Raw genomic sequence first — 27,716 nt, 5'->3', positions numbered from 1 at the left:
GGTAAGTGTATGTCACAGCATAAAACAAGATATCGAGATAGATTTGCTGCTGAATTTGTTCTTTTCTGTGGCGATTTGTTGATAAAATGGCATCAGCTTTATCTATCCAGGGCTCTTTTTTTATAGCTGGCTCCCAAAACTTGTGTGTGAGGGTGTGTGTGTGTGTGTGTGTGCTCTCAAATGAAATATTGACATCCCATTCACCAGGTCCTGTGAGTATCAAAGGCGAGTGGAGCAGTGGAAGATTGACTCAAGAGAGAGAGAGAGAACGGGATGGAGAGGGAAATAGAAATGAGAAGGTTTGGATAGGGAGTATAGTGAAAGTGAGCGTGTAAGTGCAGAAATATACTGTGACTGTGTGGGCGCAGAGCAGGAGCAGGAGCTGCAGAGATGGAGTGTGATGTGGGGAGAAATTGGAAAGGGAAAGATGGCAAAAAAAAAGAGAGAGAAGGCGGATATCGAGCAAGTTGGTGGAGAGAGGAGGGAAGGAGGGGAGCAAGATGGAGAGAAAATGGTTAGATGGGGGGGGGGCGGGCAGCGTGTTGGTGTTTAATGGAGGGTGAAGAAGGGTGAAAGGCAGAGAGCGACCATGGAGGAATGGAGCACTGGAGGCTATGAGTACCCTTTGTTCACACACTTTTCACTGATACAGGAATTCACACCTACAGTAGCCGGCTCTATAAAAATGCAACACCACACCCGGTGTGAAGCGTGCTGAGAAAGCCGATGGATGTTTGTTTTGTTTTTTTTCCCTCAAATCTAAATTCAATTTAATCAGGCATCTCATTGAAAAAAGGAAAAAAAGAAAAGAAAAAAAAAACATCTGCTGTTTGGAGTTGCATCGTCACAAAACACAAAACACACAGTTTGTGTTGCAGAGGCAGGATTACTTGGATTTAAATCAGACAGACAGATCGATAACAGATGGGAGTAATGAATATTAGAGGGAACCACCGCAGACCTCCCAGCGAGATGGGTTCAGGTAGTTTGAATTGTTTCATCCCATCGCCGAGCTGCAGGGTAACTGGTTCCAGGTAGCTGGAGCACAAAATCTAAAAAGCTAATGGGAAAAAACTTGGGAGTATCAATACGTCCTGGAGAGAGACAGAGACAGAGAGACAGTCTGATGAAGTCGCCCTCAGTGGTGGCGACACAAGACACTGCAGTTTCAACAAGTCCTTCAAAATAAAAGGCAAAAGCAAAACACGTTGTTTGCAACAGCCTGCAGAACAACACCTGGCGACCCCATCACCATGGACGACATCATAGATAACTCCTGACACTGTTAACCGTTTGTTGGCGCATCCATCCAGCCCAAACTCCTCTGCAATTTGCACCGCATTCAAAAAATACTCCTATGAGCTAATAAAGAGGTAAACATGAACATAATCAGAGCCCCCCGAAGCCTTTGCATCTCATTTCAGTCACTGGCAGCAGCCAAGTAAAATTAGAAGAAGTACTGTAAGTGCACAGGTTTCCATAAGGGGGGATCAGGTTGTGTAAGGAGTGAATCACACTTGCAAGAAACTGGGAACAGATTAGAATAGATTAAAGCTGAAAAATGTGGCATCACACTTCTTGCACATTGCGACCCGAGAAGAGCTTGCTGCGTTCAATTTCCTTTTAATTAACCACTTCAAACTACACGATCAGGCCAATTTGCTGCCGGATAAAGGAGAAATATTTGTTGGCAGTGAATCGGTAAATACTTGATGACTAAATGACAAAGAGACGCAGATGATGATGATGATGATGACGATGACAGACAGAAAGGAGCTTCAACTTCTGCATGATCTGTGTATTACTTACAGTAACTTCTCATGTAGACGTAAACTTATAAACTTTTCAATGAGAAAAAGAAGAAAGCTGCACCTCACATTGAAAGTCTGCTTTGTCTAATGAATAAATGAAACGTTAATTGCCATTCACCATGGTTTTAATTGGTACAGTACTGATAAAATGGTGTTTACCCAAGTAATTGCTGAGATCTGGCAACAAGTTCGACAGAGTAAGAAACACATGTCAAGTAATGACGATGCTCCACTCAGACATTCATTTACGATATTACATTCATTATTCAATACCATGCTCAGTTCTGCTATTAATTATATAATGTGCAATATTTCATTCATCATTATGTCAATACAGGAGCATTTTATTAAACCTAACTCATCTTACTTCTCCTGGTATTCGTGACACACTTGTTTTGCACTTTTACATTTATGTATTTTGCATTTTTGCCTTTATACTTTTTTTTTACTTTTACTTCTGTTTATACTTATATTTTGTCTTTTATTCTGTAAAGCATTTTGGAGCACTCTGTCACAACAATTTCCTTTGGGATTAATAAAGTTCCTCTAATTCAGATTCAGATTTAACCGAACCAGATCATTCAAACCACCGCATTTTGTGTAAAACAGAAAATGAGGTTTCTTGAAATGTTGTTAAAAATCCCAGATTATACAAACTATACAGGCGGTACAGTCGGTCAAACTGTAAAGGATGTTTATGTTGGACATGTGGGCATGAATTTATGAGCCAAATAGTGGTTGAGATATTGAGATTGTCTTGACATTGATGGAACAACAAACATACTATAGTCACACATGTAGATTTGTCATGAGCCGTTTCTAAAGGGTGGGAGCTTCCACTGCCAAAAACCTGTTGCCAATTACACATTGTTAACACACGATCTAAATATATCTACAGCCGACAGATTGCATGAAAGTGGAATTACGCTTTAGATCAGACATCTGTCACATGGCGTCCATCTTTGTTCGCTCGTTATACTTGTTGCTGTCACTCTCCTCTTACAGCATCTGTTTTGGCTTCTCTCTGCCAGGTGCTGCTCTCTGGACTGATCGGAGTGGTGTCATGGAAGAGGCCGCTCTCTCTTGTGGTGAGTGTCCTCTGCTCTGAACGCCGCCCACACACACTACACAGCCGCTAATCTGACAACCCCGAACAAAGCCGTAATGCCCCGTGAGGCAGCCTTTTTTATCGTGAGGATGGGATGGGATTGATGGAGACACGGCAACGTACATGAGACACACATATTCACATGATGAAACAGATGCTTTGTTTCTTTCATGTGAGGTTCACCACATCTGCAGCACTGCACACACACACACACTTACATGGGAAGGAAAATCATAACAAAGCATGAGACCTTGTCGAGTGATGTAATTACCTGAGATGTTTTATGCACCGTAGAAAACCAAAGGAGCGTAAAAATCAATCTTTACATATTCCCCAGTGAATTCTGTCACCGATTATTAATATATGCATGATCTGTAAACCTATAAATAACTTGCTATCTCAGTTTATTAACACAACAGGGTGAGAATTGAAATCCCCGGTGCTGTGTGCTGATCACACTTGTGTTTTAGCAGCTGTAGAAACTGTAGCTGAAGGCGGCGGTCTCAACTTCGTAGGGGCATGTTCAGGTTGTGTTAAATTCCCCGGATCACAGGCACCGGTGTCGTGTGTTTTCACAGCCGCTGACCTGGAAACTACAGGACCAAAGTCACTCACAAGTCTCTGCAGTTTTCACTTTTTCTTGTCTGTGCCTGCACAGATGAGGAGTCGCTGAACTGTGTTGCTCGGCTCAAACGCACAAAGCATCATTCAAGGTTGAAAGCTTTGCGCTGCCATGTACACAGCGCTGTCTGAGCTCAGATCACAGGAAGTTGGATTTTTTTATCAAACTGCTTAGAGAGAAATTTTACACTTAAAGGAAAAGATAAATGTAAGAGAGGATTTAGAGGGTTTCCACTCACTCAGATGGACACACACCGTCTAATGCATGTTTGGACGTGACTGACTTCCCATAGATGCACTGAATTTCCATATATGACATACGTATATATATTTGCATATAAATTGTAACAATTACATATGGTAACAAGATGGTGACAGATCTGTCTTTATGTTTATGTATAATCTTATACATGTAATGTCTATGTATTTTCCTTAGTTGTTTAATATACATACACCTACTGTACATGAAGTTGATTATACAGTATACTGTATGCACTGTTGCCCATAAAGGTTAAATAATTATGTTTTCAGACACAACCTTTTTTTAAATTCCTATTATAAAGGTTAATTGAGGTTTAATTTTCACAATAAATAATATTGTCACAGTTATTTCATGAGAAGAAGTAAAAAAAAAAAAATTATTCCAACTTTATGGGCAACAGCGTAGATATTACCTAGAAAAGTCTCCTACAGTATGTCTGTATATGCAGCGGGGAAAATAAGTATTGAACGTGTCAATAGACTTGCATGGTGATGAGCATGCATAGAGGTCATGGCGGTTAAATGCATTACTCATTGTTTTTGTCTTTTTATAACTGTACCTGCTAATTGCATGTCTGTCTAGAGCTCTCTGTCTGTGATCCTTGGCTCCTTGACAACTCTTAGTTTTCTTTTGACTCTTAATCTTACGAGGAACACCTTGTCGTGGCCAGTTTATGGTGAAATAATGATCTTTTTAGTTCCAGATTAACGGCACTAACGGATAAAACGGTGCTTTCAGACACGTGTATAACCGATGCCATCAGGATGTTCTGCAACATAAGTTTCTGAAGGTCTTGAAAAGCTCTTTGCTTTTACCCATCATGAGACGGCTGTTGTGTGACACCATGAGAAACCTTTTCATAGGCGTCAGTTTGGACTCAACCAGATATTACTTTGCACTGATAGGGGACAGGATTACTTTCTAAATACTGACAGACTCCAGCTGCTTTCATGGCTTTCCAGACCTTTCTGAACCTCCTCCTTTTCTTTTTTTCTTCAATACTTAATCCCTGTGTCATTTCACTTTATTACACATAATTTATGGACATAAATGTTTGGATTTCTTTCTATGTGTGCATTACTTGGGTTGTTGCCGACATCTGGTGAGAAGAGAAATATATTTTCTGAGAAAAATGTTGACGCGTTCAGTACTTATTTTCCATGCTGTATTTATATTCATATTATATATATTTGATAATGTACCCATACCCATCAACATGTGTTAATATTATATATGCTCTATATAGCTATATGTCATATAATACCATATAAAAATTCATTATAGATAGATATTTTCCATGTCATCGTAAACATCTTGGATACAGGGCCATATATATCATATATTACATTTCCACATGGGGTAAGATAGATGTAGCTCATGCTGATGGGATGTGACACCACTTCCCTTTGGTTTTTCTTCCATCATGGCTGCAAACAACAGGGAAGAGATAAAACGTTTGGTCTTGTGGTTTTCCGCTGCGTCTGGGCAGTAAAACGTTTCTCTCATTCCCACGAGTTCCACGGAGCCATTTGTCTGCAGGAATAGAGGCTGAAAAGCTGTAATTGACCGACAATTATCCCCTCCTTCGTACTTCAGAATACCATACAGATGCATCATGGTTTACTTGTGACTGCAGATGATCTCTCGTCTTTCTGTCTTTTAAAGTAGAGATGAACTACAAGCCCCTGCCCAATTCTATTTCATGGTCTCTTAATACCGTAAATAATCTCATCTCATTTTTTACTGCTTTTCCCCGGCCTCTCTCGCTGCAGCATATCACTTACCTCACTGCTTCTGGATTTCTCACCTTGCTCCCCATACAATATCAGCATCCTCTCCCTTAACATTTCCATTACCTCTTTCCTTTCCTTTTCTTTTCTTTTGCTTTTGTGTGGTGTTAGACCCGAAAAGGGAGATGTGAATCATTTTTGGCTCTTGGGGATCAAAGGAAATATCCCATCACAGAGGTGTGAGTAGAAATTGGTCACACGTCGTGCACTGTAAAAGAGTTAAATCCTTTTACTTTTCTTTCCTTAAAAAGCGTGGCTAATTTACTGGAATAGTCTTGTGCCTTGATGTACACAGATGTGTCAGACTGCACCCTGTCTTTAGAGGGGCCTAAAAGGTAATATGTTGTGTGTTTTTATGACTCTTAATGTAGCATCTAACGCTCCGTCCTGACAGGCGAGCTGTTTTCATTTCTGGCTGCGACCCAGTGCTGACTGGCAGGTGACTAATACACCGGCTGGACGCTTTCAGGCCTGGCAACGCTGCACCGACCCATCTGCCAACTGTGGGTGGGCACGCTCTGAATCGGGATTTGTAATACCTGGAGTTTCTCCAAACCTTTTAAGTATGTGCATTAAAAACTGCTGACATATTTGAGATTGGTCTCTGATCTGGTCAAGTTCTGGATTTCAGCCAGAAAAGCACAAGATTAGTTGATTACTCAATTAGTCAGTTTAATAGCTATTTATTTCATAGAGATTGCAAACCAATTATCATGCAAAAATGCTCAATAGTTGATGCTTCCAAAGTCTGGAGTGTTTGGACGGACTTTTTATTTTTCTCTTTTTTATAGCACACAAAATTAGTTATTATGTATTTGAACAGTTAAACAGATAAAACATCACTTGGCATTTTGGGAAATGTATTTATTGGCTTTCTTGCTGATAGTTGGATGAGAAGATCAATCTCCCTCTCATGTCTGGTTAAAGATGAAGCTACACAAAGCAGAAGGAAGGTAACACCAGAACCTCTGCAACTCGCTAATATCTTCTTTAATCCACACAAAAAAACAGTGTTTGGAGTCTCCACTGGTTTGTTTCCCACATCGAGTCTCTGTGCTGAGCTACGCTAACCCTCTGCCATCTGTGGCTTCATATTGAAAAGACAGACCTAAGAGAGATATCAATAAATCTTCCAATCTGAGACAGGGAAAGAAGAACAAATCTACATGTTCAATTTCTTTTCTACTCTTTTATGGTTTGGTGAAATTGGATCGTATGTGTTTTATTATTCTATATAGACTGAACTATAAACTGGTATGAAACATATAGGAATGTGCTTTTCATTGCAATAATCTTTCAATAGATATGTGAGTCAGTCTGTATTTTTTGAGATGTTTGTATTCACCCTGATGTGGTGGATAGACAGACAGGCAGACATGGGTTATAAATAGAAAAGGTGAGACAGACTATGGAGAAGAAAGCTTGTGCAACATGTTTGGCTCTGTCACACTGCAGTCGAGGCGGCGCATGATGCTGAGTGCTGTGTTTGGATGGTTGGAGATGCTGTGTGTGGGTAAAAAGCCACTGAGGGAAGAAAAAAAACACAGTTGTTGAGCGATATATAAGAAATGTTGATTCTGATGTTACCGTATAAACTTTGTGCTGTTGATAGCCTTGTGTTTTTGGGGTTTTTTTTTGGTCAGTGGAGTAGTGGAACTCCACTTTGTCAGAAACAGCTAATAAACATTGTAGTCGTCTGCTGCATTAACGCCACAGAAGATTTACAGTGTATCACTCCGAGCCAGGGGGAAGACGAGACTACCTGCAGTCTTATGCTGTTTGTGACCGTGATGGATTGTGTGTTTAGAGAAAGAATGAGACAGAGTTAGAGGGCAGTAAGTCCTTGTTTGCCCTGCAGGGAAACAACACTCAGAGTCTGCAGTAAACAGCCTCTGTCTCAGGAAGCCCCGACTGTGTGTGTGTGTTGCTGTGTTGGTGTTACTAGTTTGTTTAAAGGGGAAGTCTGGTTGCTTTTCTGCTGTTCTGCTAACCCTCCTTCCGGCCATGTGCATTTGTTTTCACTGAAGCCGGAAAGAAATCCATGGAATGATGCATACCGTTATTTATCATATACGATCTTATCTGTCATAAACAAGAGATTACTGGTTACAGGGCACGTTTGTGTTGTGTTGGAAGGCAGAGAGCATCCATTCTCCCTGGAACAAGTTACAACTCATTTATTTAACCCAAAGTCCTGCATATTTCCTCTTTAATGTGTAAACACTGTGCACACAACACATTTGTATGGATATATACTGTATGCATTTAATGCACAATTTCATTTGAATCAAAGACATTTCACTATAGTACTTTGTCGTATGAGAACATCATCTCTCTCGTCAGCTGAATCAGATCCAGTACCTTTTACAACAGCAGACATGATAGTGTCTTACAACATATCCTAAAATGCTAACTATTCCCATAAACCTATTAGAGTGATTTAGTTCGGCCTCTGTTGGCAGTTTCATTCATAAAACGAACACGTTTTCTGCTGGAGTGACCTGATACCGGCGTTGTTGGAGAGATTTTAAATAATGGAGAGACACGTCAGCCTTGAGGTGAAACGGTCACTGCACTCGTGAGGTGTCGGGCAGTGAGAGAGTCGAACACGAGCAGCTACTTTACGCTCACGTTTTCCACATGGAGGAAGTGCAAATTGTTCCCGTTGAGAGAGACAGAGAGAGAGGGTGCAGGGTTGAGAGGCTGAGCCACGGTCTGAATGTCACACAGTGATCTCCTGCTCCACTTACCCTGTTGGCATAGACTGACACAGTCGGACTGCTGCGCTCGCTCTGTAGGACATTGGTTTTGATCAACTATATTCCTCTTCATTGAGCCACAAATGATTAAAGCTGAAATATCTCAGCAACAACTGAAGGATTTGACCTTAAAGTTGAGACAGACATTCATGGTTCCCTGAGGATGAATCATACAGAGCTTGTTTTTCCTCTTGTCATCATCCATTTGTATTTAACCTTTATTTAACCCGGTAGTAAACCCTTTTTGTAGTCGTGACCAAGTCAAGAGAACGACAGTAAACACCACAATACACAAACAATATTAAGAGCAATTATTGAACAAATAAAGTAAAAGCAGAACAACTGTAAGACTAAATGGCAGGCAGGTAAGAGCAGGTGCTGACAGTACCGTGAACAATTTAAAAACACAGTTTCTGTCTAATTATCTTTCATTTGACATCCTCATAGAGCCGCTAGAGCAGTGAGACTTTTACACCAGAAGCATCTGCATTAAGTCGAAACTCAGACACCAGAACAAATGAGATGTACCGATCCGGCTGTTTCAGTCCCAGTGCTGATACCGATGCCTCGGCTCAATGTATTGGCCGATAACCTAGATCGATTATATATTGCAGTGCAATCACCACCACTTGCAACACTTCCATCGCAGATATTGCAAGTAGCTGAGAGACTTGTTGGCAGAGCGAGTGTGAAATACTTCCATACAGCTGTTGCTCTGTGTTTGTGCATGCTGACACGTGATGTAGCACATGGCATAAACATAGAATTGAAGTAAATAGATCGACATCATGGATCAAACATCCCATTTTCCGATACCCAATCTAGCTATTTCGTCAGCATCTGGACCAATATCTGATCTTAGAGCCATAACACATGGATTGGGTTATACTATATGACCGGCTAGACAGTGACATATTGAGTGAGTATTAATCACATAGTCCGTCTCTGTCCATTCTCTGCTGATGAAGCATGCTGTTGTAATCGTATCGTAGGCATTCATGTATTGATGAAGGCTCCCATCCATAGCCGTCTTGCACCAAAGTAAAAGGGCAGCGAGAAACGCATGCATGACCTTCATTATGTACTTACTTTTTATGCAGTATTTTCTATCCAATGAATGAACGACTGTGGGACACACGTGCTTTTGTTTACAAAGTTGGTACGCTTGTAAAACTGCACCAATCTTCAGCAAACCAAGTGAACTATCGGACTTTCTTGGTGTGAATACGCCCTTAACATTGCATCGGTGCATCCCTAGAACAAACTCAAGTTACATGCAAAGCACAAGAAAATTAGCTTGAAGCATAAAAGTCCACTGGAGTGAAATAGGAGTGTATCAGTTTTAGGTGGTAACACAGTGTTTGTGTTGTTGGAGGTCATATGCACGTGTTGCAAAAGGCTTTTGAACATCAAACAGTGTTGCAGTTTGATTAAGGTGGCTGATCTGAAACACGTTCACACAGTCTGACTTTCACCTTGTTTATAAAAAATCAGATTACATTGTTTACATAGAAAATTGAGTGTGATTTTGGAATAGTTCAGTCTGTAATTGTGTCCATCACCGAGGGGCCAATCTGGCAGCCGGGTAGAGCTGGTGAAACAACCTGTCTATAACCTGGGAGTGTTTCATTTTGCTTTGTATTACTGTCAGTAAATGAATTCATGTCCACGGCTGCGCCAGCCTTCCACTGTAATGCATTAATCAACAGAGCCACAGAGGTTTATCTCGACACCAGCGAGCACTCGACCTATACTGTACGCCCGGAGAATATTAACGCTGGGAGAATCTGTTTTCTCTTTTTTTTCTCCCCTCATTGTTTTCAATGGAAATGAGACGCTGCTGTACATTCCCAGGAGAGCGTCGAGCTTCGAGCATGTGACAGTACGAGCTCCCTAAAAAATACTTTGGTTATTTCAGACAATGGCCATGACCACATACACACAGAGAGATACTGATGTTTCAGTGCATCCATTAACCTTTAGAGCAGCAGGTCGGACTGGAGCATGTTTCTGGCCTGATCTGACGGATATGTTCATCCCAGTGCCGCCCGCTGCTGCAAGAGGCCTGAGACACAGCACATGTTTGATATATAAAGATTAGAGTCCGTCATCATAATGTTCTGTTGCCACCATAGTGCTTATATAGTTTATTAAAGGGATAGTTCAACATTTTGGCAAATGGATGGAATTTCTTGATGGAATTTTTTGGTTTTCCTCATCAAATACACAATCCAACAACTCTACAACGCTCTGGTGGACAAGTTGTGACCTGCACATTCACCACACTATGAGATAATAACAGAACGTTACCAGACATAGTTGTTTTTGAGGCAAATGCAGAGACTGCTTGCTGAAAAACTGCACCCAGATGGGAACGCGCATCAGCAGTTTTGCATGAATTTACCTCGAAAACAACTCAAACAAGCGTGGTGAATGTGCAGGTCACAACTTGTCCACCAGAGCGTTTTGGAGTTGTTGGATTGTGTATTTGATGAGTTTGATGAGGGAAACCAAGAAATCCCATTAGCCTCCGTAGCGTAGCTCTGAGCAGCTCGCCGCTCTGCTCCGCCGTTCTAAAAATAGCTTGCACCGACAATTAAAGGTAACGAACCTACTGCTAAAACTATAGGGATTATGGCAATGGGCCAATTTGCCAAAATGTTGAACTATCCCTTTAACAACGTAGCTGCAGATTGCCTGTATGACCGGGTGCATGAGGACACTGTGGGATTTGTTGTTGTGTTTGGAAGTTGGGAAGAATTCACATTTCCATATTTGAAGTATTTATAAAGCAACAAATCATCTGTTTATGATTTTTTGTTTTATTTCTAACCTTACCTTGTGTTTATTGTTGTTACCATGGTTACGACAGTCCCCTAGTCCCCAGATTTATTTTCCTGTTGAGATTTTTAACAATCACAGTCTTGGAAAACACAGACAAATATATTATTCTAGTAATGAGCATAGAAAACTGATTTATTTTGTTGTTTTGGTATAAAGCAAAGTCTGCCGGCACTCAGACTTTTGAACTTTGTGTTTGTGCAAAAGTTTCCAAGTGTCCACAAAGACAGCCTATTAATTATCTGCCAATTATTTTTGATAATTTCGGAAAGGGGGGAAAAAAGCTGTTTTTCAAAATAAAATGTGAACTTTGATGATGCAATAGTGTTGGTTTCTTTTAGGAAACATGTTTTTCTAATCAGCAAAAAAACAGAAAACTAATAGGCTACAAACAACCAAATGTTGTTGTTTTTTTATGTCACTTCAGAAATCTGGCATCTGTGTGTGTGTTTGTGTATAAAAAATACCTGACAGTGGTTGTGTTGAGTTTGTAAATTGAAGGAAATAAATTAAAGATTAGAGAGAAAACACAGAGAGTGATGAATGTACACTAACAAATTAAAGACAGGACGGTTGTGGATGTGACTGGCAGAGTAGAAATGAAGTGTGTCCAGGTGTGTGTTGAACTTCCACCACAGCTTAATCTGATAAATGTGTGTGTATCTGTTTATCTGAGAAGAGTGTGTGTGTGTGTGTGTGTTTGTGTGTGTGCGTGTGTGATTTACAGCAGCATTTCAATGACACACTGATGGCTGCAGACTTTACAGGGATAAATCTGAACTCATACACATGCACACGTATACATCATGCCCACTATATGGTCGGACAGTATGTTTTCCATCTTTCCAAACCATAAGACATAGGATATAAACACACATACACACACAGACGCACACACACCTGTGCTCTCCACATCTGCAGATATCCAGCTAATGATGCACACAAATCACGGCGGCACAGTAACAGTAGACTTTCCATTATGATCACATAACTACAGTCGGGCCAGCAGGACAGCGGTGAAAGGGTTTATGAGTGTGCTCTCTGTGACGGGCTGTGACCCTGACAGGCCATAAATATGACTGTGTGTGTGTGTGTGTGTGTGTGTGTGTGTGTGTGTGTGTAGGTGTGTGTGAGAGAGAGAGAGAGGGAGAGAGAGAGAGATGGCACGCTGACTGATCGTGACAGGGAAACAGACGTATCTACACTAGAGGAATAAAGATTTATACTGTAACCAAACACCAGGACAAAGAAGAAAAAAAAAAAACCCAAATCTAACCTACAGCATTTGTGAGTGACGTTGTTTTAATCATGCGATTAATGCGATGATGGAACGACTGTGCATTAGACCTGTCTAGGTGGGTTATGTTGGATCTGTCCGGCTCGATTTAGCCTTCAAAGAGTCGAGCATTTTTCATACAGACCTAAATGGACAAATTAATTCTCTAATTAGGAGTGAAATTAGACCATTAGCAGCCTCTGTTCCTGGCTCTGTGGCATAGGTGTGTGAGTGTGCACGTGTGTCTGTCTCTTTGTGTGTGTGCTTGAGGGGGGGAAATGGCTGCAAATGGAAGTTTTTAGTTCCAGATAGAAAGGTCACAGGCTTTTGAATGAATTATGGACTGTTCAAATTATAACTAAAGACACATGGATGAATTCATTTGTACCGAAACTGAAAGTGCACATCAGACGCAGTTCGGTCCCTCACAACAACACACTGACGATCGTCTGAACATTTGTTGCATTGGACCGACTTCAAAATCAAAGTGTTTCATGTTGGACTGAAGAGACTGAAACTGTGAGTTTTCAACAGAGACAGCAGGTTGATTTGTGTGTTTGTGTGCACGTCTGTCTGTGTGAGTGTGTGTTGACTAATTGCCTCGGCTCCCACACAGACAATACCCGACTCCTCCTTAACCCTAAATCACGTCGATGTCCCTTCACCCATTCTCACGATTCGGACACGTTTCTGAAACTGAAAACTGTGCAACGCTGCAAAAACTCAAAATCTTTCTTTTATTTGTCTTATTTCTTGTCAAAATGTTTCATTTCTAGTCAAAACTAATCTCTTTCCACTTAAAATAAGACTCATTACCTAAAATGTAACTTGTTTTTAGATGATTTTCACATTTTCACTTGAAGTAAGTTGAAAAATCTGCCAATGAAAGCAAGTTTTTTGTGCTTGTAATAAGGAAGAAAAAATTGCTCCACTATCAGATTTTTCAACTTATTTCAAGTGAAAATATGCTTGAAAGAAGTAAAAAAAAGTGTCTAAAAACAAGCTACTTTTTATGTGATGAGTCTTATTTGAGATTTGTTTTGACTAGAAATTACATTTTGACTAGAAATAAGACAAATATTCTTGGTAAGATATTTGAGTTTTTTGCAGTGTGATGTTTGATGTAAACAGATCAGATGCACGATTTGGATATTTGTGAACGTGAACAACGGTTGTTCTCTGGTTTACACACCCAGCACAACCACTACTATGACGATGACGCCCCGTGAGGCTTTTAAATGTTTAATTCATGAATGAGCTAATGAAAAACAAAAGCACTATGAGAAACTGCAGCTTTTAGTCTTTGCTGTGGGGTTGTCTTTTGATCCTAATGATCCCACAGGGGGTTATTTATGGTGGTTGTTCATCGTATGCTGCAAATATAAATACAGATGTAGGAGGTAAAATGATTATACGACTGTACATGGGTGAAAATGAGTTTGCAGCTGTGTTTCAAATTCACTGCACGTGTAGAAGTGAGTATAAAAAAAAAAAAGATCATTATTATGGCTCTGGCATTTTCTCTGAACATCAAGCGCAAGAAATCCTCCTACAGAAATCTTCTGGCTCAAAACATCAGCTCATATAAAAACGCTAAACCTCATGTCCACACCATTAAAAAAAAAAAAAAAAAGCTACAGAGACCAGCTCCATCTGGTTTGGCGAACAACTCGACGTACTGTACTCACTCTCAAACACGGCTCTCTGCCATGCACATAAAAACAGACAAACAAACGAGCTAATGTCCTCATACAAAGCTGATAATCTTGAATTTATTAATGTTATTATGTGTTCACCCGTTATCCACACACAAGTTTGATGTGTCAGGCTCCTGATCTGAGCTTTGCAGAGTTTCAATAATTACCAGACACACAGAGAGAGAGAGTGTGTTTCTTGGAGAGCATCAGTGATAAAGCCCATAAATCTGTTTCTACAGCTCCTCTGCATTTGTGACCACTGCAGGCTTTATTTTATCTACAGTGTATAAGTTTTACCTTTAAGACTTTTTGTATTTAAAAAACTTACATTTCCCACTTTATAAAACTGACCTTCCTTCTGCCCTTAATTAAAGAAGATGCAGAAATTATTTCTAACCTGTTGCTCCTTGTGTCAAACTGTTAATATAAAGAGGGAACATAAAGCCCAACAGACACCAAATGATAATAGTAATAACTAAAAATCCAGCCTGTAGCAACAGAACCTTTCTCAACTTTGCTTGTGGCAAACATCATATTTTTTGATAACACAAAAACTATCCAATATTTATGTTTTAGGTGTAGTGCCCTTTAACAAAGTGCATTTCCCGTAATCCTCTGGATTCTTTTTTTGTTGTTGTTTGGATGGCTAAATGTCACGGCTCGACAGAAAAAAATTTCCACGGGCAAGTTCAGGGGTCCCAGTCGGTTCAGACACGTCTGTAATAACAACAGCACAGACTGAGGACTGAGCGCTGTGTGCTTGTTTTGATTTCAGCCAGACAGAACAAAGCTTTGGTGAGTTTTACAGACACGGATGATATCTGCAGGTTAGTGTTGTGGTCAAGACAACCGAACCTGAGACCGAGTCAAGACCAAGACCAGAGCACAATAAGACCAAGACAAGACCAAGACTTTGAGGGGGTTGAGACCGAGTCTAGACAAAGACCAGGGGGGGCGACACCAAGTCCAAGACCAAACCAATGCGAGACCATTACAGTACATGAAGTATGGATAGAACAGAACTAAACAGAATTTGCAACCAAGTTTTTCAGATGGTTACACAAGCAACATACTTTTGTGGAACAATTTTACAGTAATCATCTCAAAGTTATTGAATTATGACATTACATAAACCAAAGTGAGCGAGTGACAAAGACAGACATTGGTAACGCTTTATATTAAGGTCCTTGTAATAAGCATTAGTTAATAGGTAATAAGGCTCTTATAAGTGATTACAAGATGCTTATTAACATTATTATGCATTTATAAGACTATATATGTATTAATAGACTCATTATAATAAAGTTAATAGCAGACTATAATTGATTTATAATAACTTATAATAAACTTAGTTAACTGTTTGTTGATGCTTATGAACATTAATAAGATCCTTATGAGTATCTTATAATTGTTCATAATAACATTACAAACACATATATTGACTCAACTAGCCCAATCATTATGTCTTTGTTATGCCTTTATTAATCCTAAGGTATGTGTAATAAGCGTTAGTTAATAGGTAATAAGGCTCTTATAAGTGCTTACAAGTATTAATAGTCTCATTATTATATAGTTAATAGCAGACTATAAGAGATTATAATAACTTATAAGAAACTTGTTAACTGTTTGTTGATGCTTAAGAACATTAATAAAATCTTCATGAGTATCTTATAATTGTTCATAATAACATTACAAACACATTGAGTGTAGCCCAACCATGATGTCTTTGTCATGCCTTTATTAATCTTTTTTGTTTGATTTATTAACATTAATATATACTTTATTGCTCATCTATTATAAATTAACTATGCACTTGTTAACAGTTAACTGTGCTTTTTGCAGGTACTGGATCTAAAGCGAGAACAATATCTTATTAATGCTGATAAATCTTTTATTGTGCATTATTATGCCCTTATTATCAGTTAACTATGCATTTGTTAACAGTTAACTATGCTTTTTGCAGGTACTGGATCTAAAGCGAGAACAATGTCTTATTAAGGCTGATAAATATTTTTATTGTGCATTATTATGCCCTTATTATCAGTTAACTATGCACTTGTTTACAGTTAACTATGCTTTTTGCAGGTACTGGATCTAAAGCGAGAACAATGTCTTATAACAAGTCTAATAAATCTTTTGTAATGCATTCATTAATGGTTAACAATGATTTTCACAACTTCCACATCTGTAATGAACAATACATGTGGTCAAGGTTGATGAAATGTAAAGAAAAGATTGCATAGTAATACAAATGTTTCAACAGTGAAGCCCAACATTGTTTTATTCATTGCTGTCAAGTAAAGAGACATTTTACTGAAAATGTATAAAAATCTAAATCACCTAAAACAGGTAGAAAGCACCTTTAAAACATTTAGGCATATTATACAAATAATTTAACTCAAAAAAGTGCAATTTTGCAAAGTGCAACATGATTTTTATACTTAAAATGTATAAAAATAACCTAAAACAGGTCTTTGAAAAAAAAGTACACTTTTATTTTTTTTAATTTTTAATTCCATTGAACATTTAACGCAGCTGCTCTTGATGCACTCTTGTTTGCATCAAAAGCAATTCCCTCTTCCTCTTCTTCTTGCCATCATCTGAGGTTGAGGAGCTTGAGGAGTCTGAGGAGGGGTCGGGAGAGAATGAGGATAGAGGAAATTTACATCTGAGTTTTCATAATGACATTTTTTTTAATGTAAAAACATAAAAAATAAAAGTCTCGATACATCCTGCAATAACACTTTACAGTTGAATTTTCAAGCATTTTAAATATAGTCTTATATACAATATATATACTATATATATTATAGACAATATACACTGTATGTATTATAAGCCTAGCTGGAGACAAAATAAACTACATTATTTTAATATAAAAACGTTCTCACTGATACACAGAGGAGCGCTTCCGTAGGGCAGCAACAGTCTTGAGGCGGCTAGGTCTACACTAGCTTCGGCTAACGTTAGCTATGCATGTTTGAGTTTGTACTAACTAGTTAGCAGCAGTTAAACTTACCAGAAGAGTCATCCACCGTCTCACAACGCTTCCTCTTGTCAGCTGCTTCTTTTCGAGGCCCAGAATGGGTTTGAATTCTACTCGGGGGCAAAAATGTTGGGCAACTACCTCCATTTTACACATGGGCATGTGTTAAGCTATCAGCTGCTAGCTTAAACCGGAACTTCCGGTTTTGCTGTTTGCCTTCAAAATAAAAGCGAAAGGGTAAAATGTTTCAAGTGAGAAGAAACTCTACAAGTCTGCTCTTCTCCTCCGACGCACCTTTCTGAAAACCTAAATCAAATGCATAATAAAAGATTTATCAGCCTTAATAAGACATTGTTCTCGCTTTAGATCCAGTACCTGCAAAAAGCACAGTTTACTGTAAACAAGTAAACTTATAATAGATGAGCAATAAAGTATAATGTTAATAAATCAAACAAAAAAAAGATTAATAAAGGCATGACAAAGACATCATGGTTGGGTTAGATTGATACTCATGAAGATTTTATTAATGTTCTTAAGCATCAACAGTTAACAAGTTTCTTATAAGTTATTATAAATCTCTTATAGTCTGCTATTAACTATATTATAATGAGACTATTAATACTTGTTAGCACTTATAAGAGCCTTATTACCTATTAACTAACGCTTATTACACAGACCTTAAGATTCATAAAGACATAATGATTGGGCTAGTTGAGTCAATATATGTGTTTGTAATGTTATTATGAACAATTATAAGATACTCATAAGGATTTTATTAATGTTCAATAGCATCAACAAACAGTTAACTAAGTTTATTATAAGTTATTATAAATCTCTTATAGTCTGCTATTAACTATATTATAATGAGTCTATTAATACATATATAGTCTTATAAATGCATAATAATGTTAATAAGCATCTTGTAATCACTTATAAGGGCCTTATTACCTATTAACTAATGCTTATTACAAGGACCTTAATATAAAGCGTTACCCAGACATTTTCTACTAACAAAAAGGGGGGAGGATGTAAAGACATAGGAGAGAGGAGTGAGGAGGGAAGGAGTGATGAGAGGATTGAGGAGACAAAAGAAAGGGCAGCAGAGGAGATGAGGGATGGAGGGAGGAAAATGTGACAGAAGAAAGAAGAGAAGAGGAGAGGAGGGAAGAAAGAGAGAGAACGAGGAGATGAGGTGATGAGAGGAAGTGAAGGAGGGATGGAGGAAGGAAAATGTGAGAGAAGAAAGAATAGAGGAGAGGAGGGAGAGATGAAAGAAAATGAGAAGAGGGAGAAAAAATAGGAGAGAGGGATGGAAAAGAAGATAGAAAAGATGAGTGGAGGGAGGGAAAGGGGACAACGTGAAGAAAGAGAAAGGAGAATGAAAGAAGGAGTGGAAAGGAAGGATAGAGAAGGATTGGAAGAAGAGAGGAGGAGTTGGAGGGAGGAAAGGGAGAGGAAATGAGGAACGAAAGAGAGGGGGAGAAGGAAAAATGGTGATGAGGAGGAAACAAAGTGAAGGAAGAACAGAAAAGAAAAGGGTGGCGGAGAGAGGGATGGAAACGAAGATAGAAAAGATGAGGGAAAGGGGAAAACGTGAAGAAAGAGAAAGAAGAATGAAAGAGTGAGTGGAAAAGAAGGATGGGAAGAAGAGAGGAGATAAGGGGAGGAAAGAAAGAGGGGAGGAGAAGGAAAAATTAAAGATGTCACTGCAGCTGTGGTCGACCAAGACCGAGACAAGGCCGAGTGAAAATGTAGTCGATTCTGAGACAAGACCAAGACCTTTAAAATGTTTTCTCAAGACCGCCGGTCTTCAGTTCGACAACTGGAGTTGAACGTGTTGTTTTGAGTGTCCGTCCGATTTCTGTTTAGATTTCTACCTGCAGCAGTGTGTGTGTCGCTACTCTACAGTACATGGACCTGTTGAGTCACTTCCCTGCTGAAGCTCCAACACAGACTGAACCGATACTGAATTGTTAGTGCAGTAGTAAGTAGTAATACGTTATTGGATAGAGAGGTTTTTTCCTGTGTATTGTCATCCTGTTCAGTCCCCAAAATAAAACTCTCCAAAATTTTTCAAATGCCACATTGACAGCAGAACGCTGTAATGATAAAATCATAGTTTATGAGAAATTCACTTTGGTCTTTCACAAAGCAGAAGCAGCAGCAACACACACACACACACACACACACACACAAAATGGTGCTTGTGCTTTTCTTTCTGCCATTGTTAAGCAGCACAAATGGGCTCCTCTCTTCTCCCTCTCCTGTCACTTTGCTGCCAATCTCCCTCCACAGCGGACGGTTAGAAAACTGTGTGTGACATCGCAGTGATTGTGTTTTGAGAAAATGGAGGCATTAGAGGCAGAGTCCACCGGTTTATATCCCACAGTTGACTGAACAGCTAGTTCTCTGCGGTCACTTGTCAGGGACTGGAGACATAATTGTGGTTTGCACACAATCATGTCTGCCATATTTCACAGCTGAGCGAGTTGATACTGCGGCACGACTGCAGCCGCTGCTTTCACAGCTCTTTCTAGCAGCTGAAGACTGAGCCGGTGCCTTGCTCCCGGGCACAGGAAACCACCGTGAACACACTTCTGACCTTTGATGTTTGTTGAGGAGGGAGAGAGAGAGAGATGGAGGAGGAGGGAGCAGGTGAAGGAAGTGAGGAGTGCTATACAGCGACTGTATGTAGTTCATTAAGATTAGCTTTCTGTGGGCGTCTTATCACAATAACCATCTTAATCGCATTAGCCTCTTTCTTTGCGAGTAGTGCTGACATGAGAAATGGCAGCTGGAAATATCAAACAGCCAGTGCATTATGATGCCGCTCAAGAGGGAAAGAGCAGGACATGATACATCTTATACCTCTGTGCTGGCGACGGCTGTCTGTCTGTCCGATTCTCATGAATGCAGCATCTCAGTAACAACCATTAAGGGGATTTCTTCAGATTTAGCACAAATACTCACTCGTACTTAAATATGAACTGATTGTAGCTCACAAATTCATACCCTATGTGACTAATCATGTTTTATTTCCAAATGGTGAAAGGTGAACTTCACTGTGACGTCATAGTGCTCTAAAATAACACTTCCTGCTTTTAATGTTGCACCTGAGTAAAGGGGAAAATAGAAGAGACAACATGTGACTGCACTGTTTAATACCAACACTTTCTCCAACACAGGCTAAACTAGACATCAGTAATAAATAACAGATCGATATTTTAACCAACTATTTAAAACTTACAGAAGAAGGAAAACAAGTTAGAGCTTCGTTATATCATTATATGAGGTAAATAAAACATTTTAAACACAAATAATCTGTTTTATCTCTCTTAACCTGTTTTACCTGAAAGTCAAGAGCAATGGACGACCTACAGTATACGCTTGATCTGCAGCTACAGTAACTTTTTGGCATTTTTAACTCAAAATCTTTTAAAGAAAACAATGAATCACCACCTTTTTACCCACTCTTTATGGTGTTTTACAACATTTTAACGCATTTGCTGTTTTTGGCCTTATCGAAAACTGCCCCCGACGGGAACGCGCATCAGCAGTTTTGCATGAATTTACCTCTAAAACAACTCTGTCTTGTAACGTTCCGTTATTATCTCATAGCGTGGTGAATGTGCAGGTCACAACTTGTCCACCAGAGCGTTGTGGAGTTGTTGGATTGTGTATTTGATGAGATTGATGAAGGAAACCAAGAAATCCCATTAGCCTCCGTAGCGTAGCTCTGAGCAGCTGGCGGCTCTGCTCCGCCGTTCTAAAAATAGCTTGCACCGACAATTAAAGGATAACAAACCTACTCCTAAAACTATAGGGATTACGGCAATGGGACAATTGCCAAAATGTTGAACTATCATTTAAGTTCATTGAATTTTTGCATTCAGTCTTCTTATCATCGTAACCATTACAACCATTAAAATAACAAGAGCTGACAAAGTCTCTGATAACCCGACTTTTTATTTCCAACCAAACCTCGGTCTGTAAATCCATTTCACTCAGGTCAATGGTCCATTCACTGACTTAAGTGTCTCTGACTGAACCATCCAAGTGCTGTATGATGTTCATCCAATAAAATAATTGGACAGATCATTTGGTATATTGATAAAACCCCCGTATCACAAAACCCTGTTCTGAGTTTGTTTTCTCCTCCAAGTTTAAAAAGAAAGGTAACACCGAGAGGGGAAACCCTGGAGAGCCCATGTTGTTTTAAGTGTGTGCACTTGACTGTCCTCACAAATGTGCGCATGCATGATTCATGCCTCCGTGTCTGCACGACTTGTTGTGGATGTGTAGATAGCTGAGTCAGTGTTTGGGAGCATTACACTGCAGTTCCACCTGCCAGTGTTTGATCTCTCTCCAGGCAGACACCGTGTATGAAAGCACACAGCACACTAACTAAGTATGTCTTCAGCAGGACGGCAGCACACTAAGATTAAACAACACCGACTTCCACTGCCTCTTTATCACTGACAGGAGAGGATGAAAGCTGAAAACCCTGAGCTGAGGGTTTGGTTTTATCCGCCATGGACTGATTCAGTTCATTATGAATAACAAAAGAGCTCAGATGAGGCCGATAGAGGTGAAGTTAGTCCAGCAAAGCTACAAACAACCCAGTCAATATGTGATTCGGTGGCAGAGCAACTCATCAATGTCTCATAAAATACAATAAAACATAATCTAAGTGACTTCCTCTCAACTTTTTCCTACTAATGTCAGAAAAGGTAAATTCAGGTAAAGCCATGTAAGTTCATATCACAAACTATCTCTGATTGTCAACTGACTGTGTGTTTATTTTGGCTTTTAATACTTTATTACCATACTTGTGACCAAAGAGCAAAGTGTCTCAGTGCCACTTTGTGCAGCTGCTCATCGTTGCTGTGATTTGTAGAGATTTTCAGAGTTTAAAGCAGAAACATTAAACATCCCACTACAGTATGTGTTAGCCTCGGTAAAAAGTCACTACAGTAAAAGGCAAAAACATTGATTTATCTTCAAAATGCAACTTAAAATGAGTTTAATTTGTGAAAGGTTGACATTTAGAGGATACATTGTTCAATAAAACCATATCACCTTTTCGAATGATTGTTTTTTTCCCCTCCCAATAGAGCAGCAGTAAAATGGGAGGTGACATGCCTAGATTTTTCTTTTTCTTTTCAAGTTTTTAGCAGCAGTTTTTCTGATGCTATTCAACAGTTTTTATCGTTGTGCAACAGTAGATCATTTCTGATTCAAACTGGTTTCCAACTGTAGCACAGAAAGATAGAAAAGCACTGCCTTCAGCATTTCAGAGGATCTATTTGCTGAATGAAAACCGTCTTAATGCTTCCACTGCTGTGTAAATAGGGAGCGCTGACACTGTGGGACTCTGTTATTTCTATGTGCATATGCAGACATGCTGCAGACACGAGAGACACCGCGCTAACACATTCACATATATACACAAGAAAACACACAACAAAATTCATGCATGCTGATGCCAGATCAGCTCCTGTGTTTGCACTGGTGTGTGCATCCTCTGCCTCTCTCCTCCTCCTCCTCCTCCTCCTCCTCCTCCTCCTCCTCCTCCTCCTCCTCTTCCTCTGAGGCCTGTTATTCCCCGACTTGACCCAGATGGAGAAGCTTTAGTGGGAGATGTAGCCCACTGCCAACTGAGATGGGCCCCGCAGGACCACCTGTCAGGGGCTGCTAAAGGAAAACAAAGAGAAAGGAAGGGTGTGTGTGTGTGTGTGTGTGTGTGTGTGTGTGTGTGTGTGTGTCAGTGTGACAGACAGACAGACGAGACAGACAGAGATGAAAACAAAAGTGCATACGTGTGCGAATGTGTGAGAAGAGAAGTGGAAGATGGTGTTTCGGGTGGAGACGCAGTTCACAAAGAGCGAATCTGTAGGAGACGTTGCACAACTTCAAACAACAGGAAATGAAATGAATTGCAGAGTTTTATCATTTAATAGTCAGATTTAGTCTTTTTCTCTCCTCTCTTATGTTTTTTTCCTGACATGGCCGTAGACCTCCCACATAAAGCTCTTATTTAACACCCAGGACTGTGTGATAGGTGTTTTGGACATTTCCATTTTGTTTTGGTCACATTTATTTATTTATTAAAAACAAAAAAAAGCAACAACAACATAAGAGAGGAGGATTTATGGTCAGAGATAGTAGCACTGCTGTGATGATGTGACTGTAGGCGCAAGGACAAAAGCAGAGACAGAAGCTTTTCGTTTTGTTTTGATAAATTTTTTTCTTGGTTCTCAGCCAAGAAAAAATATTTCCCGTTGCTAAGCAACATCCTTCCAGCATCCTTTGTAAAATCTTAAAGTTAGTTCTGCATCTCCGTGTGTGTGTGTGTGTGTGTGTGTGTGTGTGTGTGTGTGTGTGTGTGTGTGTGTGTGTGTGTGTGGATGCTTATTTAATAGTGATAAAGTTTATCTGGCTTTACGGCGTTTCTAGTGACACAAATGTGAAAAGTTCAGAAACTCAATAACTTTTAAAGACCCACCTCTTCTCACTGGCCTTCCTGTTATTTTTATCTTTTAGTATTTTATTTGTTTTACCTTATCTTAGTAATTGTTCTTATCTTATTGATGATTAATGCTGTTTTTATCTATATTGCTCGCACTTGACTCTATGTATGTTGTGCAGCACTTTGGGCAACTAAGGTTGTTTTTAAATGTGCTAAATATATAAATTTTGAGTCGTCTTCCTCCTGCAGATCAGAAAACACCATCGTATTTGTTTCTCGGTTGAAATGAGAGCTGTTTAGCGAGAGCCGTTGCTATTAATTTGGTTAAATAAGCGTAACAAATAGACCAGCTACAAGTGCTGTTCTTTTGTTGTTAACTCCCATGAACCATCTCACATTTAATCACAGTGCAGAATCAGCAGTAAATGCATAATTACGCATCAACAGCGGCTGCTAATGCGACTTGTGTTCACCTGCTGCAGAGGGTTGAAGTGTCTTGCTCAGGGACACTTAAGCAGGGTGGATTTCTGCCAACGCAGAGGCTTCGCCCGCTGTTTTTTTCCTGTTGAGAGGTGTCTCTCTCTGAAGCCACCTCGCTGCCAGCCTGAATAAAGACTCTGTTATTTCTCTATACACCGGGCGACAGTAGTGTGTGTGTGTGGGTTTTCCCTCTGGTCACAGTTTGCCTGTCACCTCTGGTCAGTTTGCATTAGCGCCGCGGCTCTCCGTCTCCCACTGCTCCTCAGTTCACCTCCTCTCTCCTCACTCACTGTGGATCTGCCAGGAATAAAATCAAATGGGAGCAAAAGTCGCAGCATCTTTTGCTCTACAAAGAAACCCCCCCCTCGCTCTTTAACAGCTGAGGAAAAAAGAGTCGAGGGTGATTAAAGGAGCTCAGATTCACTCCCGTGGGAGAAGACTCACGTCACCTCCTCCTCCGCTGTAAAACCTACAAACAACTGAGCGCCGCTTCCACAAGGTGCTGCATCGCTGTCTAACTTGGTTCATCATATCATTGTTCCACTTCGTTGTGCATGTGCATGTGCATACACACTGAGGGAGTATCTAGTAGCTTTATTCAGGCAAATATTGGCTATGAATAGAAACAGAGCTGGAAGCTAACTACACACATTTACACAAATACAACTCAGAGGTACTTGAACAAGTGTTTTTTATTTTCATGCTACTTTTCATTTCAATGGGAGATATTGTGTTTTTTACTCCTCTTCATTTACCTGTCAGCCGTACTCACTACTTACTTTTCATGATAACATCCTCCACTTCATCCAGCTACATTATGAAGCTGTAAATAAATAATAAATAAAAGAATACAGTTTAACAGTATAAAGCCTAGAATGAGTCTATGAACTATACAGTTCCTGTGTAAATAAATAAGAGATAATTGAATCTAACATCATAACAGTGTAACAGATGCCATTTTTCTAGAGAAATGTACTTTTTATTGTAAGTGAATGTTGCTGAACAATTGAGAAAGCGAGACCTTGGCGTTACTAATCAATACTGCTACTTTTACTTAATGCATGTCAATATGTTTTCCACAGCTAAACACTACATCTCTGACTCTGTGTCCTTGGTGATGTTTTCTTCCAGGATTACTGTTGTGTTGGCTATTTAAGTTCGGTGAATGAGGGGAAGTAACAATAAATGAAAATAAGATAACTGGGTAAAATGGGAAGAAGTGATGATGGGAGAACGGATTCAGCTGAAATAACAGATTTTATTCACAATGGAAAACAAACAGTTGAACAGTGGGTAAAGCAAGCTGCAAAAAAAAAAGATAATTTTAAAATAACAATAACTATCAGACTTAACAATCACTGCAGCTCCACGCAGCATCTCAAGGACGACACACACACACACACACACACAGCTTGCCAGTTGTCAGCACTGACCTGGGGCCTGTACTACGAAGCAGGTTCAACATACCTGCAGTTACCTGGCCTCACTTAAACTAACAGTTGCAGTCACGCTAAACGGTCACACGACAGTGACTGAGAAACCCTGGATCGACTTGATAACCAAAGTATGAGCGCATTCACATCAAAGGCGCAGAGTTTGCAGCATCTGACCAATCAAAAACATGAACACGTCTGCAGCAGAGCGGTGTATTTCACTAATTAGGAGCAGAAAATCTCCATGTAAGTGAACGGGAGTCAAAATGTTATTTCGTGATCCGATTGAATTGCGCCATGAGAAAAATGCATGACCTCAACCTGTTTCAAACATTGCATTTCATGCCGAGAAATCAGCAGTTTGTTGTAAAACTATTATAAAATAAAATAAAATCCGTAACCAGAAAGACTACAGGTGGTGTAGGTGACGTCACACATGCTGCCCTTTCCTGTGTCGGCTACTCCACTGCCTGTTCTTCCGTTGCACGTCAAACTGCAGATTTCTTGGCATGAAACACAATGTTTCAAACAGGTGAAGGTCATGCATTTTTCTCATGGCACAATTCAATCTCAAATGAAATTTTGAGTCTCGTTTACTTACATTTTTCCGAATTGAGGTCCCATGGCGAGCGTTACTTCCTGCTTCTGCTTAGACTCTCTATTGTCTGCTCCTAATTAGTGAAATACACAGACATGTTCATGTTTTTGATTGGTCAGGTGCTGCATTTTTTCCGAATTGAGGTCCCATGGCGAGCTTCTCTTCTGCTTCCGCTTCGGCTCTCTATAGTAATTCTGCAGCAATATGAAGAGATGAAAGATCAAATCCAGGCAAAATGCAAAACAGTCGCTGCAGCAAAGTGCAGAAAGGAATGAAAATCCCCTCTCCATTATTATGGCATTGGTCTGACAGTAATCACATTGTTTATTCCTCTAAATTGGCCTGTTGCCCACATGTAAGGTTGTGGTGTGTGCACAGAATGCAGAGCGTTAGTGGGACAGAGAGCGTACGATTGTAGCGTGTCACCGGCGGCCAGGTATGGTCCAGTCAGCTGACAGAGGTGTGTCAGTCCCACGACCAAAACCTAGATCTCTTCTGGAGATGTTCATCTCAAAATAACAGGAGCTTTTGACAGTGAACACTCCTGCTCTTTGGAGGGATCCACTCATGATCAGCGCTCGTGAGTTTTTATTTTTACGGTGATGGCAGGAGCATTGATTGGTCAGGAGGCAGTGCTTTTATTCCCAGCTATTTCCAACTCAAACATAACCTCCTCTGGAACGGATAACCCAGAGTTAACCCTGACGTTACCTCGCTAAGCCCAAATCCTGCTTTGTGGTACAGGCCACAGGTTTTCTCTTGCTGGCTTTAAGCTTTAAGCTCCACCAGGTGCGGCCATGTTGAGTCACCGGCTGCAGGTAAACAGGAGGTCAGAGGTCAGACATGAGCACAACAACCCAAAACAGAGGAGAAGTTAGTTAAGTAGATTAAAGACTCTACATAGTCACAATGTTATTAATATTTTTTATACCACATTTGTATTCCTGCCTATATTTGCATTATTTAGTTTTCACAGTTTATTTCACTTTGTCTCATTCACATTCATTTACTGTGCAAACACCATGAGTCACATTATTACTTATGCATTTTGCTACTCGGCTTTTACACTTTCTCCGTCTAATTTCCATTCAGACTGTGTATTTTGTATTATAGACCACCGTCTCTGCATCTGCATTATTAATTCTTTTTATATTTCACAGAAATAAGAGTGGGCGTGGGTTTAAATACAAGGTGCAACTAAAAACTCAAACTCACTCTGTGAATTTTCACCTGACGCACATGGAAAAGAGCTTTTCCTAAAGAGTCAGAGTCCATGGTTGCTTATGAATAATTATTTAAAATGGCTATACTATCTCCTTCCACACAGATCTAAGCCCAGTGATTATTATCAATTTTACATGTTAAGTATTGATATAACACAGTAATATCACACAGATGGACTAATATTTCTTCAAGCGAGAAAGCAAAGCTATTTCGGGGTTAATGATTAAATGCAAGGCTGCTGCAAACCCAATTTCATTCTACTCATACAAAAGCATCAAAGGAGCTGAATTTCTGTATCATTCGGTTCCAAACATGAAAAAAAAACAAAAAACGATCCACTCCTCTGTTTCCCACACAGACT

At 39.8% G+C, this 27,716-nt stretch overlaps 1 protein-coding gene across 2 annotated transcripts in view; it reads left to right on the top strand.

Annotated features, from left to right (window-relative positions):
- The window catches only part of entrep2 (endosomal transmembrane epsin interactor 2), a 107,759-nt gene that overhangs the window by 44,164 nt on the left and 35,879 nt on the right, over positions 1 to 27,716 (top strand). For both annotated transcript variants that reach the window (XM_085759336.1, XM_085759329.1), the window contains exon 2: positions 2,843 to 2,899. In XM_085759336.1, the coding sequence (XP_085615462.1) occupies positions 2,843 to 2,899 (57 nt within the window). The remainder of the gene's footprint in view (positions 1 to 2,842; positions 2,900 to 27,716) is intronic.

This window comes from Trachurus japonicus, chromosome 3, assembly GCF_045865225.1.
Source record: "Trachurus japonicus isolate A0001 chromosome 3, Traja_1.0".
Classification (NCBI taxonomy): domain Eukaryota; kingdom Metazoa; phylum Chordata; class Actinopteri; order Carangiformes; family Carangidae; genus Trachurus; species Trachurus japonicus.
The sequence above is the reverse complement of the archived record's forward strand: the minus strand, read 5'-3'. Positions and strand labels throughout refer to the sequence as shown.